Source organism: Spathaspora passalidarum, assembly GCF_000223485.1.
Source record: "Spathaspora passalidarum NRRL Y-27907 unplaced genomic scaffold SPAPAscaffold_1, whole genome shotgun sequence".
Lineage (NCBI taxonomy): Eukaryota > Fungi > Ascomycota > Pichiomycetes > Serinales > Debaryomycetaceae > Spathaspora > Spathaspora passalidarum.
In genome coordinates, this window is record NW_006767425.1 from 1,725,806 (window position 1) to 1,744,600 (window position 18,795).

At 40.7% G+C, this 18,795-nt stretch overlaps 12 protein-coding genes across 12 annotated transcripts; 7 read left to right on the forward strand and 5 right to left on the reverse strand. All coding sequences in view use genetic code 12, as the record gives it.

Moving 5' to 3' along the window:
- Positions 1-61: 61 nt before the first annotated feature.
- Positions 62-2,566, reverse strand: SEO1 (putative permease; the record flags this gene model as incomplete). The annotated part of the gene is made up of 1 exon (XM_007372776.1): positions 62-2,566. One exon carries the CDS (start codon positions 2,545-2,547, stop codon positions 826-828), a length of 1,722 nt encoding a protein of 573 aa, XP_007372838.1.
- SPAPADRAFT_48422 (uncharacterized protein) lies at positions 71-793 on the forward strand (the record flags this gene model as incomplete). The annotated part of the gene is made up of 1 exon (XM_007372777.1): positions 71-793. The coding sequence occupies one exon, from the start codon at positions 71-73 to the stop codon at positions 791-793; it is 723 nt and encodes a 240-aa protein (XP_007372839.1).
- A 1,420-nt stretch (positions 2,567-3,986) lies between the features above and the next one.
- TFG1 (transcription factor IIF subunit) lies at positions 3,987-6,901 on the reverse strand (the record flags this gene model as incomplete). Its single annotated transcript, XM_007372778.1, has 1 exon — positions 3,987-6,901. The coding sequence occupies one exon, from the start codon at positions 6,767-6,769 to the stop codon at positions 5,102-5,104; it is 1,668 nt and encodes a 555-aa protein (XP_007372840.1).
- HGH1 (Hgh1p) lies at positions 3,997-5,085 on the forward strand (the record flags this gene model as incomplete). Its single annotated transcript, XM_007372779.1, has 1 exon — positions 3,997-5,085. The coding sequence occupies one exon, from the start codon at positions 3,997-3,999 to the stop codon at positions 5,083-5,085; it is 1,089 nt and encodes a 362-aa protein (XP_007372841.1).
- A 686-nt stretch (positions 6,902-7,587) lies between the features above and the next one.
- On the forward strand, positions 7,588-9,033 carry SPAPADRAFT_58649 (uncharacterized protein; the record flags this gene model as incomplete). Its single annotated transcript, XM_007372780.1, has 1 exon — positions 7,588-9,033. The coding sequence occupies one exon, from the start codon at positions 7,614-7,616 to the stop codon at positions 8,538-8,540; it is 927 nt and encodes a 308-aa protein (XP_007372842.1).
- On the reverse strand, positions 8,572-9,033 carry SPAPADRAFT_130716 (uncharacterized protein; the record flags this gene model as incomplete). Its single annotated transcript, XM_007372781.1, has 1 exon — positions 8,572-9,033. The coding sequence occupies one exon, from the start codon at positions 9,031-9,033 to the stop codon at positions 8,572-8,574; it is 462 nt and encodes a 153-aa protein (XP_007372843.1).
- Positions 9,034-9,123: 90 nt separating this feature from the next.
- Positions 9,124-10,452, forward strand: SPAPADRAFT_58651 (glycosylphosphatidylinositol-alpha 1,4 mannosyltransferase I; the record flags this gene model as incomplete). Its single annotated transcript, XM_007372782.1, has 1 exon — positions 9,124-10,452. One exon carries the CDS (start codon positions 9,128-9,130, stop codon positions 10,373-10,375), a length of 1,248 nt encoding a protein of 415 aa, XP_007372844.1.
- A 64-nt stretch (positions 10,453-10,516) lies between these two features.
- On the forward strand, positions 10,517-11,313 carry SPAPADRAFT_58653 (exosome non-catalytic core subunit; the record flags this gene model as incomplete). Its single annotated transcript, XM_007372783.1, has 1 exon — positions 10,517-11,313. The coding sequence occupies one exon, from the start codon at positions 10,537-10,539 to the stop codon at positions 11,263-11,265; it is 729 nt and encodes a 242-aa protein (XP_007372845.1).
- Positions 11,314-11,529: 216 nt separating this feature from the next.
- ERV29 (Erv29p) lies at positions 11,530-12,477 on the forward strand (the record flags this gene model as incomplete). Its single annotated transcript, XM_007372784.1, has 1 exon — positions 11,530-12,477. One exon carries the CDS (start codon positions 11,530-11,532, stop codon positions 12,475-12,477), a length of 948 nt encoding a protein of 315 aa, XP_007372846.1.
- Positions 12,478-12,586: 109 nt separating this feature from the next.
- Positions 12,587-13,453, forward strand: CYT2 (cytochrome c1 heme lyase; the record flags this gene model as incomplete). The annotated part of the gene is made up of 1 exon (XM_007372785.1): positions 12,587-13,453. One exon carries the CDS (start codon positions 12,603-12,605, stop codon positions 13,395-13,397), a length of 795 nt encoding a protein of 264 aa, XP_007372847.1.
- On the reverse strand, positions 13,389-13,737 carry TIM10 (protein transporter; the record flags this gene model as incomplete). Its single annotated transcript, XM_007372786.1, has 1 exon — positions 13,389-13,737. The coding sequence occupies one exon, from the start codon at positions 13,713-13,715 to the stop codon at positions 13,443-13,445; it is 273 nt and encodes a 90-aa protein (XP_007372848.1).
- A 161-nt stretch (positions 13,738-13,898) lies between these two features.
- On the reverse strand, positions 13,899-17,822 carry SPAPADRAFT_48431 (uncharacterized protein; the record flags this gene model as incomplete). The annotated part of the gene is made up of 1 exon (XM_007372787.1): positions 13,899-17,822. One exon carries the CDS (start codon positions 17,820-17,822, stop codon positions 13,899-13,901), a length of 3,924 nt encoding a protein of 1,307 aa, XP_007372849.1.
- Positions 17,823-18,795: the final 973 nt, after the last annotated feature.

An 18,795-nucleotide genomic window follows, 5' to 3' on the forward strand; every position in this document is an offset into this window, starting at 1 on the left:
AAATTGATGGGGGAATACCTGATTATGTAATTCTCTCGCTTACTATTTAAATTCAAATAATAACACTACAATGGCTTCCAATCCTCCATCTGAATGCTGTGCTAAATTCTCTCTCCATGAAGGTACCCCAGCTGGTGTCTACAACGAAGTTGGTGGTTTAGACACCTATGTCGTTGGTCAAGGTGATCGTTACATCGTTATCCTCACTGATGTCTATGGTCATCGTTTCAAGAACACTCAATTAATTGCTGATGAATTATCTAGAAACGGTTACAAGGTTTTGATTCCAGATATCTTGAAGAACGATCCTATTGGACCAAATCCTGATTTCCCAACCTGGTTAGCTGCTCATGGTAACGACATTACATCTCCAATTGTCGATGGATTCTTAGCCAAGGTCAAGCTGGAATTGAAGCCAAAGTTCTTGGTTGGTATCGGTCACTGTTTCGGTGCTAAGTACGCCATCCAACAATTGGCTGAAGGTAAGTACTTGGATGCTGCTGCTGTGGCTCATCCTTCATTTGTCGCTATTGACGAAGTTAAAGAAATCAAACGTCCAATTTTGATTTCTGCCGCTGAAACCGATCAAGTCTTCCCAGCTGAATTGAGACGTCAAACTGAAGACGAATTGCTCAAGTTGGGTGTTAGATATCAATTAGACTTGTTCTCCGGTGTTGTCCATGGTTTCGCCGTTAAGGGTGACGTCAGTATTCCTTTAGTCAAATACGCCAAGGAAAAGGTTGTCAGAGATCAAATCTACTTCTTTGACAGTGTTGACGCTTTAAGAGTTTAGATAGTTTATCATACATTAAATTCATTTATACACTACTGTTTAACATCCTCTATATCACCTTTGCTGGAATCAAAAAGAACAATCCCATTTTCTCTAGCATTGGCTCTTTCTTCCCGCTTATAAAACCACAAGACAACGATAGTCCACACACTCAAAGCAACTGCACTAGAAGCAGTAAAAGAGAAACCCTTCAAGAAACGTGGTGCTTCAACCGTGGGCCATACCAACACAGAAATCCACGCAGTAGACTGTTGTGCTAAGATGTTCATAGAAACAAGCACAACTTGACGTTCTCGAATGTCCTTTCTACAGATATCACCCTGCCATGAATAAAGCACCGGAGCCATGGCCCATCCGAAATATTGTAAACAAAAGGCAAACCATTTCGCACCCTCGGGGATATGCCACACGGCAAGAAGGACGTTCCCAATGACATTAAACACCTGGGAAAACAAAATAGCACCTGATCTCGATTTGAACAAATCAGCAAATGAACAGGTAATGATAAGCCAGATAAGTCCGAGCCCCGGTGTTAATGCAGTATAATCTTGCAATTGGCCGGGACCAAACCTTGGACTGCCATCGGCGTTAGTCAATGATTTCAACCAAAGTGCGTACGACCCTGAACCGGCGTTGGAATTGTTCCAACAAAAAATATTCCAAAGACAAAGCACGTAGAAATGCCATGATGTGAAGATCGACTTCCAGATCTCGGCATTAAAGAAGTGCTTGACTGCGTTTTCACGAGGTTTGTGATCCTTTTGATCCTTGATCATTCTTCTACGAGCAATTCTAATGTCGTCATCGGAAAGGAAGATACTGTAACAGTCTTCGGGAGTTCCTGGAATCATGTAGAACCCGATAAAACCAACAACAACGGAAATGATCCCGTCAATGATGAAAATCCATTGCCAAGATTGAAGACCGTGAACACCACCCATAGTTCTGGCAATGGCTCCGGATAATAAACCAGAGGTTAAGACACCAAGATATTGACCTAAATAGTAGAATCCGGCTCTACGGGAGATTTCTGCAGTACTTCCCTTAAACCAGGAGGCAAATAAGGCATGGTAGGCAAGATATGAAGGTGCTTCAAATGCACCAATAAGGAATCTAAGCGCTTTCAAGGTAGCAACATTTTCCACTCGGTACAAACACACAGTGAGAATGGACCAACAAAGATCTAAAGCAGGCAAGACATAATTCAATGGGACAGCATATAAGATATACATGAATGGGATTTGAAAGATGATGTTACCCACGGAAAACATCACACCAGTATTAACAAAATCATTCCCTTGCATATTGATGGCTTCTTTTAATCCGCCGACATAAGCATTAGTAAGGTTTGTTTGATCTAAATACTTAACCCAGTATGCCATCAAGGAATAGAAAGTTAAAAGCAAATCAATCTTGAGAATAACACGACGTTCTTCAGGAGTATCATCTTCGTGAAACCAATGATACCATTTTCTATTTGATTTAGTTTCCTTGTTCACACGGTATTCATATTCATCAAAGAATTTCCACCAAGGACGGTCTTTTTCATCACGGTATTCCAAAACAGTAGAGTCTTTGACTTCGATTTCCACTACGTTCTTGTCACTTGATTTTTCAAACGATTCACTTGAGTCATCAACTTCGTGTTTGTGGTAGATGAAATTCCCATTTTCATCTTCATCAACGATTCTTCTTGTGGGGAAGATCCCCCATTTCAATCTACTAAACACAGTAGCAGCGTAAGATTGTGTCATGTCTGGTTTTACTATCTACAAGTGAACAATTTTTAAAATGGAGAGATGGAGGGGCTTCGCTCATTATTTATAACTGGTTTATTGTATGGCCCAGTTTAGCAATTTTGCATCAACCGATCCATTGTATGAATATTAAAAAATTTTTTTTTGCAGTATTGTTATCTCGAATCCTCCACTGTGGCTAATCCTAATACAATCAAAGGCCGCGAAAAACCTACTATTAGCGCCGTGCTTTGCGCTTCTCGTGTGAATTAGACCCACCACACTATGTCTTTTGTGACAAAATAGCTGACTCTGTGTGACTCTGACCACGCCATTTTATCAATATCCATACAACTTACGACACGACGGCGTTTGAATGCATGACTCAATGTTACCTAATTACAGCCGCAAAAACGTTTAAGTTACAATGCCAGTACTGTATCTAGCGTATCTAGTGAAATGCTATCTGGATGTCGCCAAGTCACGTGAGTCATTATTTAGGTTTGATATCGCCGTTCCACTTTGACAAGTTATATCAAAATTCTTGGCATGTGAGCAGGGACAAGGTAGAACAGAGCGTATCTTAATTACCGAAAAAAGTGTGGTTGCACTTATCTTTGCGCGGTTTGCGCGGTTAGGCATGGATTTTACCGGGATAATGATAGTTTCACTTTTAGCCGTGGCTATCTCTCGTATAGTCTTTGTTGTAGAGGGCTTCTTCATAAGTTTATTAAGGCGGTGGGTGGGGGCTATCAGGAGATGCTTTTGGCTAGAACATACATTGTTTTGTTTGGATGTTGCATTAGCTGTTGGAATTATGTAATCGTTTTTCTTTTTTATAATATAAACTGGAGCAGCCACAGTGGACTAACGTACGATACGGGAATGGTGCTCTACCGTTCGATCCGATGAACTTGTCTTGGCAGGCGATACTATTGGTACTTTTGTATAATTTTTGCGAAATATGTCGGAAATATACAAAAATAGGTGCAAAATAAATAATTTTTTGGGGGATACCATGATAGAGTACTACATAGTCAAAAGATAACAGGACCAGGCCACACATCATTGGATACAATATAACCAACAATCCAAATCGTACAAGGGCTCATAGTACATTATCTTACTGAAATATGTAGAACTATATGGAAAGAAGTACTGCTGTTTTATTTTGACTACTTATGGTTTTATATGCAGGTTGTTATATTATGGTTGCAAACATTTGATGAGAGAAGAAACCATTTGGAAGCTCCTATTTAGATTAATTTAGATAAAATTCAAGCGAAATTTAGCGTATTGATGCTGATAATCTCCTGAATCTATACCAGAACCTGACAATAGTTATTTTGGCCATTATCTCATGAAGGCTCTCATCCTTCTATTCCGAGATGACATCAGAGTGCAACCAAAAAAAAAAAAAATTCAAAAATTTTTCATGAGCTTAGTAACTATAGAACAACAACAACCATGCCTACTGAATTAGAAGAACTTGTATCATTCCTTCACTCACCCCAACCAGCGGTTGTTCAAATCGCCTTGGACAATCTTGTTGGATACTCCCAATCCGCACATCAACAAGTGTTTGCCTATGACAACTATACCGCCATTACCGATTTGAAAAATTTAAGCAAATCCAATTCCCTGACCATGGTGCAACAAAGTATCACTATATTGGCCAACTTGTGTGATGATCTCATCATGAGAAACTTGATTGTCGAAGATGACGACTACTTGAAGTATTTGTGTACGCAAATCATCAACTTGAAGAATGTCAATTGCGACTTGATGTGTATTTTATTGACTAACTTGGCCAAGAACGATAACATCACCAAGGTACTCGAGTTTGAAATAGAGAAGTTCGACGATGAGCAAAAGAAGCATTTTTCTTCCACTAAAATCATCGATTGTCTCATGGACTGTTTCGTCAAGGGATACGACAGAAATTTAAACAAGTATGCCAACTTCGACTACTTGGCCTACTTCTTTGCCGATTTGTCCCGGTACACTCAAGGTAGATCATACTTTGTCACCCCACAATCCTACGATAATGTTGTCCCACTTAGTAAATTATTAGTGTTTACCGAAAAGTACGATGCCAAGATCAGAAGAGAAGGTGTTTGTTCCACAATCAAGAATTCCTTGTTTGATACCAATTCCCACATGAGATTATTGGAAGATGAACAAATCAACTTGTTGCCATTTATCTTATTGCCATTAGCTGGCCCTGGTGAAGGCATAGACGAAGAAGATATGTTTGAATTGCCTGATGAATTACAATTGTTACCAGAAGACAAGCAAAGAGAACCATTGAATGGAGTCATTGCTATCCATTTAGAATCTATCTTGTTGTTATGTACCACCAGACAAGGTAGAGAATACCTCAGAAACAAATCCGTGTATGCCATCATCAAGGAATTACACAAAGACAATAACAATGAACAAGTTGTCGATTTATGTGATAGAGTTGTGCAAATGTTAAAGAGAGACGAAGCACCCGTGGATGCCGCCGACGAAGAAAGTGACGAAGAAGACGATAAAATAGTGGAGATTTTATAGATAGACTAGGTAATATTTATTCTTTAAGGACTAATTTCCCATCAACCAATTTCAAGTTTTGTTTAACAATAGTAATGATTCTTTGTTTGTTATCTTTGTGAGCACTAACCCTACTCTTTAACCCAACCAATAGCTCTTTAGTGGTTAATGGATTATTACGAACAATATCCAAAACATCATTCACGGTGACTAGGACATTGTCAGGACCCGATGAATTAAGGTCTATAGTTGTTGTTGTTGTTGTTGTTGTTGTTGTTGTTGTTGCTGTATCAATTGGTGATGGTGACTTGGTAGGTGATGCAGCAATATCCGTTAATGGAGATTCTGACTTTTCTTCTAATTTAATCTTCTTTTTAGGCGAAGTGATATCTGGAGTTGGCCTACGACGAACTTGAGGATTCCATTCTCCTTTAGGAAGTGTAGACAAGAATGATGCTGGTGCTTTGATCGTGACATACCCAGAATCTATGTGATGAACATATATGGTACGATGATAATGTTGGGCAGTTTGATTGTTTTCAAGCTTGACTTCATCTTCCTTTTTAACAACAACCTCATCCTCGTCATCTGATTCATCATTACTTTCTAAATCAGATTTAGATAAGTATGGTAATAACCCTTCTTCATCATCGTCGTCATCGTCATAAACTCCACCTTCTCGTTTATTCAACACCTTCCGTAATTTCTTTCCTTCTTTATCCACCTTTCTTGTCTTTTCAGTTTCGAATAAATCATCCAAATCATCCAAATCACCTTCAACATCCGACTTCCCATCGAAATGGGCTGCTTTAAGCATTTCCTTTTTAATTTTCCGTTCCGAAAGTTTATTCTCTTCTTCATCCCCATCCATGATTGGTGCTTCTTCATCATCAGCAAATTCTTCATCGTAATCCAAATCGTCATGATCAGAATCACGATCGTTAGATTCACGACTGGCACTACCACCAATGACAGTTCGCAATCTTGGTCTTGAACTTGAAGGTCCCGGTTGTATGGCTCTATTAAAAGTACTGCCTCCATTGGCAGCACTAGAATTTCTAAATCTTTGATCAGGAATAGTATCCAGAGTCAGTCTGTCTTCCATATGTTTCATTAACCATCTAGGAACAGTGGCATTTCTTTCCATTTTTGCCTCCGCTTCTTCCAATGTCAAAGTAGCATATTTATTTCTTGGTGTGAATCGATATACTTTTTCAGCCGGAACCATTTTGAATCCATCTTTGTCAAATACAAATAATACATGCTGAGATTCGGAGGAACCAGCTTCATAGTTCCCCACAAACACATTTTTCCCATCGTAATCCTCAATGACCCAGGGGTAATGCTCCTCGTACCGAAGTTTCCTCTTGGCGTCATCCATAAGGTTAATCTGACGGGTTTTCCTCTTGAATAGATTCTTCTTTTGTTTACGAGCACCACCGTCAGGAGCAACCTGGGCCAAGTTAGCTCCCCCAGGAGTAACCATCGGTTTGTCGGGCGCAACCTCACCATTATTCTCCGCTGGGACTTCCCCATCTTGCTGCTCTTGTTTTTCCCGTTTAAGCTCCTCATTCTCGCGTTTCCTGATATCCAACTCGCGTCTCGTTAGATGGAACTGGATATTCCGGGGATCCTTCCGATGTAACCTCACCGGCTTCACAAAGTTATCAACAATGTCAACATCCTGCTTGGAGATGAACTTCATGATGTGGTACCGAGTGTCGTTCAATTCATCGGCTGTGCATGCCTTAAGTGGAATTTCTTGCCATTCTTGTTTGATTGTGTCTGGTTGTGGTTCCTTTTTTATTGGCTGACTCATTTGAATGGCAATAATACAAAGAACTGAAATGGGATTGTCTAAGCATTTTTTTTTCCGTTGGGTTGGAGAAATAAGTGGGATGAAATATGTCGTACGATATGAAATGTCGGGATACCTGCGACATTTATACCAAGTAGACCAGTACAGCTAAATAATACACAAATTTTCATGATAAAGTAGGATTTCCTATAGCTCAGTGGATACTGTGATTGATGTTGGTAATGTGGGAGTACTATTGAGTAGAGTACTGGCTCAATTGAAGGAAACACCTGGAATTATGGTGGCATGAAACCAATATTTCAAATGGATTATTTGCCCATTTCAGTTGCCAAACGGGAGTCAACTATTACCAAATTCACCAAGATATCATATCAGGATAGTAACTGTTCGTATATAGTCATTGCTGTGAATACCTTTGCTAACCCGATACATTGTGAACCAACGGAAGGTAGAGCCATTGTGGTTGAAAGACGCACTCACATGTCCAAATCAAAACATCATAGGATTACTAATATTTATTATCACTCCATTAGTTCTAGTCAGCGGTCCACTTCACAACGTACACGGTCTTCTTTGTCTGACTCACCGCCCGATAGCGGCGATTTTTTTCTTATTCCATATCTCCGCTCAAACCAAAACCGGCGCGCGCCAGATGAAGAAAAATATATATATGAATCAGTGAATCGAATTTCCACCCAACTTGCAGTAAACTTTCTCTAGATCACCAACCATGTCCATAGTAGTAGAAGATAAAGAAGAAGAGCTCTGGCAACGCCATGAAAGGCACGAACCTAACCAACCACCACGATATCTCGGTTTTGTAGCTGGTATGGCCTCGGGAGTTATGAAAAATGTCGTGGGTCATCCATTCGATACCGTCAAGGTGCGACTCCAGACAGCACCTGCGGGACAATTTCGGGGTCCTATTGATTGTGTATTACAAACATTGCGTCGTGAGGGTCCCTTGGGGTTTTATAAAGGATTTACTCCACCTCTCGTTGGTTGGGTGCTTATGGATTCTGTCATGTTGGGCAGTTTGCACGTGTACAGACGATTAATTAAGGAGAATGTCTACCCTGACCAGGAAAAGTTGCCTTTGATGGGTCATGTAGTTGCTGGATTAGGTAGTGGGTTGACTGTCAGTTTTGTGGCGGCACCAATTGAACAGTTCAAGGCAAGATTACAGATTCAATATAACAACAACACCAAGTTGTATACTGGACCTATAGATGTTGCTACTAAGTTATACAAAGTCAGTGGGATAAGAGGGATATATAGCGGGTTATTGCTGACAATGATTTTTAGAACTAATTTCGTATTCTGGTGGGGATCATACGAATTGTTCACACAATGGTTTGAAGCAAACACCAAGCTTCTGAAACCAGCAATCAACTTCTGGAGTGGTGGGTTATCTGCTACTGTTTTCTGGATTTTCGCATACCCCGCTGACGTAGTGAAGCAAACCATCATGACTGATTCCCCACATGCAGCTGAAAAGAAGTTCCCTAGATGGATCGATGCCGTCAAATACATTTATAGAGAACGTGGTGGGATTTCTGGTTTTACACGAGGCTTTGGTCCTTCGATATTACGATCTTTCCCTGCCAATGCGGCGGCATTGGCTGCTTTTGAAGCAGTGATGAGATTCTTACATTAAATTATTATAGATAAAATATAGATTATACAGATTAGTTTTTCTCCCATGGCTTGGCTCTTTGTGATTGACTAGCAGTTGATCCTTGTCCGGATAACACCGTATCAGGAATTTGTTTAATTCCAGGAACTGGTTTTCCTGACATGATCAATTCCACCACATTTTGATAATTGGAAGTATATGGCGCACTACTGTCTTCTTGTACCTCCTCCACTTGTTTGCTCTTGATGTATTTATCTCCATTATGTAACTTCCAATCTTCATAATCTTCCAAATTTAAAATTTCTCCTGTCTTGTTACAGAAAAAGAACACCTTGGCTTGATTGGTTAATTGCTGCTTGTCCAAGGCAGGTATACTAGTTATGCTTGGGTCTTGTTCTTTCAAAGTTTCTAAATGGTTATCCAAGATTTCAGATAACCCCTGTTGGAACTCATCGAATGAGTCCCAATCATAATTCAAATATTGTTTGTAAACTTCTTCCTGTGGGTTGGCCATATCTGCTTCGCTTGCAAGTTCACCTACATTTATTACTCTTTTTTTTTGTTGTCTATTTGTTTTTTTTTAGATTTATATTTACAACACACCAACAATGATTGAAATCAAACATGTGCTAATCGTGTCAATCATCCTACGAATTGCATTCTTTGGGTATGGTCTATATCAAGACAAATATATGGTGGTAAACTATACCGACATTGATTATCTTGTCTTTTCTGACGCTTCTCAATTCGTGTATAACGGACAATCACCCTATTTGAGAGAAACATACCGATACACACCTTTACTCAGCTGGTTGTTGATTCCCAATAACTTCACATTCTTATTTGACAATGCGATATGGTATAATTTTGGCAAGGTTTTGTTTATGGCTTGTGATTTGATCACGGGGTACCTCATTATGAAGTTGCTTGCCAAAGACCAAACATTGACGAAAAGAAAGATTATGTCGTTGAGTGCAATTTGGTTGATTAATCCTATGGTTATTACAATCAGCACAAGAGGATCTTCAGAAAGTGTGCTTACTGTCATGATTATGTTGTCAGTGTACTATTTAATTGTCAGGGATAATGTTGTAGTTTCCGGGATATGGTTAGGTGTAGCCATCCATTTCAAGATATATCCAATCATATATTTGCCTAGCATATTATTATATTTACAAAGCACACCATTTATAAAACAAATTCCAATTTTGAACCTAGTCAACTTGAAAAACTTGCAATTTTTCATATCGACAATAATCACCGTGGTTGTACTCACATTAGGAATGTATTGGGTATACGGATACGAATTCATAGATAATTCATACTTGTACCACCTCACCCGACTTGATCATCGCCACAATTTTAGCATCTACAACATGGCACTCTACTATAAATCTGCCCTCCCCTTTGCAACTACATCGTACAACGACATTGAGAAATTCACATTCATACCTCAGTTGCTTCTCTCGTCATTGATCATCCCATTGACATTTGCCCAGACAGACCTCGTGTCAACGTTATTCTTACAAACATTCACATTTGTTACGTTTAATAAGGTGGTTACATCACAATACTTTATATGGTTCTTGATATTCTTGCCCCATTACTTATCGAAATCGACTTTGTTAACCGCGAATAAAGTCAAGGGAGTGGTAGTGTTATTGAGTTGGGTTGTGAGTCAAGGCGCTTGGTTATATTTTGCATATTTGTTGGAGTTTGAGGGGGTAAATACGTTTGACTATGGGTTGCTTTATGCTAGTATTGGGTTTTATTTGTGTAATTGTTGGTGTTTGGGGGTATTTATCGATAAGTTAGAGAGCAAACTGGCCGATTTAAGCTCCAAGAAGGAGTTATAACCGTCAATATTTGTAAGTAATTAAAAATACAAGACATGTATAATTTTTCAGCCAAGCAATAAATTGCGCTACCAAGCACAGAATCTACATCTATTTAATTTTTTTTTCGGGTTCATTGCGATGATTAAACATCAACCAGACTACATTAATAGAAGCATACAATGGAATTATACTCACCGGAAGGATTAAGAATTGATGGACGTCGTTGGAATGAACTCCGTCGATTTGAATGTAAAATCAACACTCATCCACATTCTGCCGATGGATCATCATATGTTGAGCAAGGAAACACAAAGATAATCTGCATGGTTCGAGGACCCATGGAACCCGCCATGAAATCACAAGTTAACGCTACGTCATCCACGGTAGAAGTCAATGTTCTGCTTGCTAACTTCTCCACTTTTGAGCGTAAGAAACGATCCAAGACTGATAAGCGAATCACCGAGTTGAAAACTACATTAGAGAGAACATTCAATGAATGCATAATGGGGCATCTCTATCCAAGAACGCTTATTTCAGTCACCGTTCAAGTATTGGCTCAAGACGGAGGGTTGCTTGCTGCCATGACTAACGCAGTCACATTAGCATTGATAGATGCTGGTATAGCGATGTATGATTATGTAAGTGGAGTGAATGCCGGGTTATATGATCAAACCAGTGCATTACTTGATTTAAACACCTTGGAGGAAAACGACATGTGTAGTTTAACCATTGGTGTTATAGGTAAGAGTGAAAAATTAGCGTTGGTAGTGTTGGAGGATAAATTACCGTTGGATAGGTTAGAACTGGTCTTGGCAATTGCCATTGCTGGTAGTCATCGGATTCGAGAGTTGATGGATATGGAAGTTAGAAAACATGGTAATATGAGATTAGCTAAAGTTAGCGTATAGTTTACATATACATCCTAATTAGGAAATTGTACAATTTTAGACAACGCGCACGACCACACAAAATTTGATGGTAGTGGATTTCGTGGCATCTTCTCGTTTTGTCGTGGGGGGAGGAGGGGGCCTGTGAATAAATCAAAGCAATTAGCAGGTGATTTCTTTCTCAAGGTTACTCCAATTGTTTGATCCATATATATTCTGTCACCCGTGGGAGCATTACAGACAGTCCCATTGAATATTTTTTTTTAAAAAAGTAATAATACCGCCATGTCATATCGTGGTCATTCAGAATTCAACAACCAGTTCAACAATCAATTCAATCGCGGTGGGGTCCCCATGCCCCAACAACCAATCCCACGTATGAACTCCACCACCACTCCTAATACATCACCTTTGGAAAAATTCGAACAATTCTCCAAACAAGTGGAGGACCTGATTGATAAATACTTTCGACCATTGAAGCCATTTGTGCCTGCCATTGCCAGAGCATTCCTCGTGGCTACGTTTTACGAAGACACCATTAGAATCATATCTCAATGGTCGGAGCAAGTGTACTATTTGCACAATTATCGGAGATACTGGAAGTGGTTTACTGTGTTCTTTTTAGTCAACAACATCGTGCTCATGTCTGTGGCCCTGACTGCCGTGATTATCCGTAAAAAGAGCAACATTGCCACCTCAGCGTTGATCTTTGTCGTTATCGTTCAAGGATTGGGGTATGGGCTTATCTTCGATGCCCAGTTCATCTTGCGTAACTTGTCGGTTGTTGGGGGTTTAGTTCTTGCGTTTGCTGATTCGATTGTGAGAGACAAGAGAAGTTTGAACATGCCTGGATTACCAATGATTAATAACACCGACAATAGAAAGTATTTACTCTTGGCAGGAAGAATCTTGTTGGTGTTGTTATTCACCGGGTTTGTGTTTAGTTCCGGTTGGTCCATGGGCAGATTATTTATTATTGTTATTGGCTCAATTTCCTGTTTGTCCATTATTGTTGGGTACAAGACCAAATTCGCAGCTGCTGTGATGCTGATTTTGTTGCTCATTTACAATGTTTTAGTTAACCAATTCTGGCTCTACGGAAGCAAGGATTCACATCGCGATTTCTTGAAGTACGAGTTCTTTCAAATATTGAGTATTGTCGGTGGATTGTTGTTGGTGGTCAATGCCGGTGCTGGTTCATTATCTATTGATGAAAAGAAGAAGGTTTATTAGAAATGGTATGTAGCAAAAAACATCTCGTCACGTGATAAATAGAGATCCAGGTTTTTCTTTTTTTGAAAATTTCAGCTAATCAAGATTAACGGATAGTAATTACACTGTGTAGAAAACAACAAGTAATGGCGGACGAGAGTGAACAGCCTAAATGTCCAGTAGATCCATCGACAAGATCTTCATGGTTGTCATTATGGAAGAAGCCTGCTCCGCAAGTCGACATACCCAAGCAAAAGCAAGAGCCGGAAGCTGCTGCTGCTGCAGCTGCTGCTGGAGACCAACCTAAATGCCCCGTAGACCATAACGCCCGATCCGCATGGATGAACAACGTATCGGTGCAGATCAATACTGAAGCCATAGAAGAACCAGAAGGATGCAGTTCCAACGCCGTCAACCAGGATCTAACCACCGCAGGCGCCCCCTCAGACCTCGCTACTGAGCGTGAAATAAGTTCCATTCCACGAACATCTGCAGACAGTAATTGGATCTACCCCTCGCAGAAGCAATTCTTTGACGCTATGAAACGTAAGCAGTGGAATCCAGAGAAGGAGGATATGAAAACCGTTGTTCCTATTCATAACGCTGTCAATGAGCAAGCATGGAGACATATCCAGATGTGGGAAGCGCCCTATGCTGAAGAGACCCACCAGAAATGTGGCGGCGTTTCATTAACTTCGTTCAAAGGTGACCTGAAGAAGTTGACTCCGCGAGCATGGTTCAAATCGTCAGTGTTGGGTTACGCCAAGCCATTTGACCGTCATGATTGGACCGTGGACCGTTGTGGCGTTTCAGTCGAGTATGTGATTGATTTCTATGGGAGCGAGGGCACCACGGGGCCCAGTTTCTTCCTTGACGTTCGTCCCAAGATCAACACGCTCGAAGGATTTAAACTAAGACTACGTAGGGCGTTAGGAGTATAAACGTTTTATATTTATAGCTTGTATATATACAGAAAAATTCTAATTCTACTTTCTTCCCATAAAAGCACCGGATTGACCCAACTTTTGCATGTTTTCACCCACTTGCACGTTGGTTTCAAAGTACTTGGCAACACATCTGTCCAAACAGAGAGCTTCTTGTTTGGTGACGTCGCTTTCATTGTATTGCTTAGAAATACACTTGTTGTGACATTGGTTAACCAAAGCGTTGAACATGCCGGTTACCATGTCTAATTCGGCTTCTGCCGCTTGCAACTTTTGTTGTGATGTAACTTGTGGGGCTCCTCCTAATCCAAACATTGTGCTTTGATATTCCTTCTTGATGGCAACCAACAACCGGTCAGTCTTTTTTTTTTTTTTTTAGATGTTGAAAATTTTCCTTTGGTGGAGATGTGAAAAAATATCAACTACAAAAAAAAAAATAATAATAATAAATTAAAATTATTAGTTTGCTCTTGATAACTATATATTATATAGGAACTATTATAACCCAGGAAACGTAATCATTATATGACCACCAAATAAAAACTCATCAAATGGAATAGTCTTCTTCATCTCTTCCAACATTGCCTTTTGTTCCGGTGAAAACAACGCAAATCCGTGTCCAATAATGATATTCTTCTCCAGCATACTAATCATCCCACCAAGATTACACAATCGGGCATGCATCAACCCTGGAATGTTCATGATTTGATTAACATACTTTTCTGTAATGGTGTGCTTAACATCGTAGTGATACTTCATGAACCTCCATGTCTGTGTTTGGATATTCAACACGGATACCCGGATGAATATCGAGTTGTCGGTACACAACGGGAATCGGGCAAACCGGGCAACATCAAATTTATCACTCTTGTAAGGAACCTTGTCAAAATTACGTAAATAGTCCTGGCGCAACCCACCGATAAAGAACAAGTAATCCCGCTCTTCATTCTTGTAATACATCGCAGTATGGTGACATCCTCGCAACTCCGCCGGCTTTAATTCTGGAGTCTCCACCTCCGTTTGTGGAGTGTACTTGTTAAGATCATCATCCTCATTAGGATCGAGCGGCACATTGAAGTAGTCGTACACATACGTGTTCAACCGTTCCCATTTACCAGTTTGGAAAACAAACAACCAGAAATCACTAAAGAAATTATTCGAATCGTCACATCCACCTTGCACAAGCAACGCCTTACTGGAAAGGTACTGTTCCGCTTGCGAAATTTCCGATTCATTGAGGACAGACCCACATTGGAAACTAGCACCATTACCCTCGTCAGCTGCAGGGGTGTCAATCTGGGGTAATTGAAACGACGAAGAACTATTCGGTGGTATCTGGTTCGCAAGCCCTGGTTTTAAGGAACAGCTTGGGTCGATGGCTACTTCAAAAGCGCAATTCTCCTCAAGACTTTGGTCCTGGTGATCAATCAACACCAGGGCGAAATATCCTCGTGCCTCGGGCCATTCTCCATCTTCAACACTAATATCAAAATGACCATCCTTGGGCGTACCCACACTAGAAACAAGCGCTTCGGGCAAGAATGAAAACCCGCCTAAACCGCGTTTCTCATCGTTTCCTCGTGTTGACAATTCAATCTTTAACAAGTCTGACGTGGCGCGGAAATGCTGTATTCCATCAACACCAATATTATCCATGATGAACCCACCATATACAAACACAACCACACAAGCAATGGACGAGGCTTGGTTAAACAAGACATTTTCGTTACCTTCATGGTGCTTCTTGATTCCACTGGGGTCTTCTTCCGAGACAATCAGAGCCACTTCTTCCAAATCGTCAAAGCGGCCATTGTTGCTGATATTAACACGACGATTGGATTTGTATGTTTCGCCATCGAGGATGTAACTAGGGAATGGGTATTGGATTTGTGGACTTGAACTGGATTGGTTTGGTTGTGATTGCGAGGGTAATACAGGCACGCCCACTGGATTTGGAGTAGGACTCAGATTTTCAGACTTAATCGAAGGCGTGTGAGTGGTTGGTGTTGGTGTGGATGATTCATTGATTAAGTTAGATACAGACCCAGCAAATCCCGCGGTTGATGTAGTACTCACAGTATTAATTGTGCTCGACGTGGTAGTTGGAGTGTTCAATTGACCTGGAGGTACAGCCTTGGTGGCCACAAGATTAGGCGAAACAGTTCTCGAGCCTGGTCTTGAGTTTGTTGTCCCGGGATTAGGCGACTTTGATCGATGCTCCTTGTGTCGTTGAGAATAACTGTACTTTAGTGGATGTGGTGATCTGATTCTTGATCGTGAGCTCAGTAATGATCCTGAGTCTTGGCTTGGTGATTGATTATTTGTGTTAGAACTACTGGTACCACCAGCTGTTCCTGAACTTCCACTACCTCCCGGACTACCATCGGATAATGTATGTCTATGTCTGTGGAAAATCCTGGTTGATTTAGCAAGTACATTCCCCATCATCTTGGTGGTTGAGCTTGAAGGGGTTTGCAATAATGTTGTGGATGGGGTAGCCGTGGTTGTCGATGTTGTTGTTGCTGGTGTACCCGTGGTAGCACTCGGAGAATTGTTTACAGCTGGTAAATTCGGATTGATTCTCAATTTGCCAATACTTGGAGGTTGATGCTTATTATTCTGTAACTGTGATGGCAAGACAGGTGGGGGGATATGAGGAGGTGGCAACTTACCAGAATTCTCCGATGAACTTTGTGATTCAACGGAGTTAGTAGTAACTATCCGATGTAATGATGAATGCTTTGACGCATTGCTTGCTGTGAATGAACCAGCGTCCTCATTTTTTAAATTGTTAAATTTGAGATTCACACTTGTATGACTGGTGGTGGCAAAGCTAAGCTCTCGGTTAGGTGATTTGCTATGACTGACTCCATTATTGACCCCACTGGCTAAACTACTTGCTGCTGTACCTGTTCGGGTTCCTGGAGCTCGTTCTGCTGTATATGGAACGGTAGTTGCTGTGAATATCGGAGGCAGGGGTGCTCGGGGAAACGAATTCATGTACTCCCCACCATCATACACATTGGCGCATATCCCATTTCCCATTCTTCCCAACGTAATAAACGAATTCTCCTTGCCTGACAACTTAACCTTGGTGAACTTCAACGTGACGGTGTCGACGATATATCCATCTTCATTCAACACGAAATCCTTGTGAATCAACCATCGGTCCATCTCAGGGTTATAACTAACCAGTCGATCAACAATTGACCACCCTCCATAAAAGAAGAAATGTCGCTTGGAGACTTGTGTACCAGTCATGGCATTGATCCCCAGGGGATATTCCTCCATTTGTGCCGTGTCCAAACAAGTAACGGACCCCCTTTGGGCATTAAACATAAAGAAGTTTGGGTAGGATTGCATAAAAGGATTGGTCATGAGTTTTGTGTTGACAAAGGGTGGTAATTGGTAGGGGAACTTCACCGATACGCGAGCTAAATCAACATCAAGCGGTAATCCCAAGTGTTTGAAATTCGATGCTTTATTCACGTACAATCCACCAAACACATATGTCAAATTGTCGTGGTTTAAGTGAGTCAGGTAGATCAACTTCGGCACATCTTGGCATAATTTCTGATGTCTGCTACTACGGTATCCATTAGGCACATTATATGTGACTCTTGGTATGGACAAATACCCTGCAAATGCACCAGGATAATCTTCATTGTAAAACACATCACCAATTGTCGTTTGTGATATATCCTTCAATTGGTCTTCGGTGGGTGGGCCATGGGAATGCACTGTACTTAGTGATTGTGATCCTGCTGAATTCTTGCGCAGGAATGCCGCGTGTTCAATTTCATCAAGAACTAATTTAGGGGCAAACATGTTCTGGTCGTAGCTACGTACAAGCTTCTTCTTGGTAGTGTCTTCCTGCAATGGTTCAAATGTTATTATTGAATAGGGGATGTCGTATCCATGGATCCATCCTTGTTCATCCAGTTCAAGGAACTCCAATTCCTTCTGCTTGATGTAATCTTCAGAATATCGTGGCTGTGGAGTTGATCGGTGACTGCTGTTGCTATGACTATATCGGGACATATTCTGATTTTCAAAAGTTGATCGCGTAGGCACTTGCGCGAGGTTGAAGTCGCTGGAAGATGATATTGGTGATGAATTGTCGTCATAGCTTCTGGGTGTGTATTCCACATTATCGCTTTGTGAGGATTGATATTGTTGTTGTTGTTGCAAGGGCAGATGCGGGTGCAGATGAGTGTGCAAGTGTTGTAAATGTTGTCTGGGCTGGGGCAGTTGTCGAAGCTTGCGTGGCTGCAGCGGTGGCTGCAGCGGTGGTTGCATTTGTGAATGTGGGGATGGATGATCTCTTCTGTGAAATTCCTCGTCTAGCTCTTCCTTTTCGGCATTAATCAGGGATGTATTGAGTGCCATGGACGACAGACGGTAAATCAGTAAATCGGCCATGGTTATGTGTGGAAAAGTGAGGGGGAGTGGTAGAGAGAGAAAATGAAGCCACGAAACAAAGGGGGGAAAATTTTAAGGTTGTAAGCGAAATTTCCAATTTACTCCTTGTGCTTTGTGGGATTGTTGATAGTGAGAAGCCTCCGTAGTCAAGTCGTGAATTGGTGAATTTCAGGTGATGAATTGTATCTATAAAAAAATAAGTCAATATGGATTGATTGGGGAGATGCAAGTCTAACAAAGAAATTTTGGGGAATATAATAACATCTTGTCATTTTTAGAACAAAGGACAATCAAGATACAAATCAGCTGGGGGGGAGAGAGAGAGAAAGATGGGAGGTCGTGTGAATTGGCCCGAAAAATAAGAACAGAATGGTGGAAAAGTGACACCGCCATACAAACAGAGTTGCAAAGCAAGCATTTTGGTGCTTACACGTGACTTTGTTATTGTTCCCATGGTTTCGCCCCCTCATTTTTGTAACACATCGTCAAGTCACAAAGACCAGCCAGTTACATTGGATTCCTAAAAAGGGAATTTGTATGCGAGCAATTAGTGCACAATCAACGTGGTAGTGTACGGCACCATACTATTCCCTCGGCACGACTGTAATTGTGATTATGCGAACCAAAAACACAAATTAGAGTTAAGATTGTCCAGTCTATTGTTACATTGATTTAACCTGAACTATAATTGCTAAATCAAGTTAAAAATGTTTATTGTGTTACACTCAAGTGCTGGCTAACAGGATGCAAGTTGGAGCATAAAGTTGTAACTTTTTTATTTATTGCTATGTATCATTCTATTATAATTACTATTTTTTTTTCGCAACCAAATCTCCTATGCATTCAAGCTAAGCATATATCGTTTGACCAAAACATAACCTAAAATACGCTCGAGCAGAACAACTTCCGGACTAGGATTATGTAATAATATGTCAGTTCGTGGAAACTCTTGCATCTTTTTAGAGCATGCTTT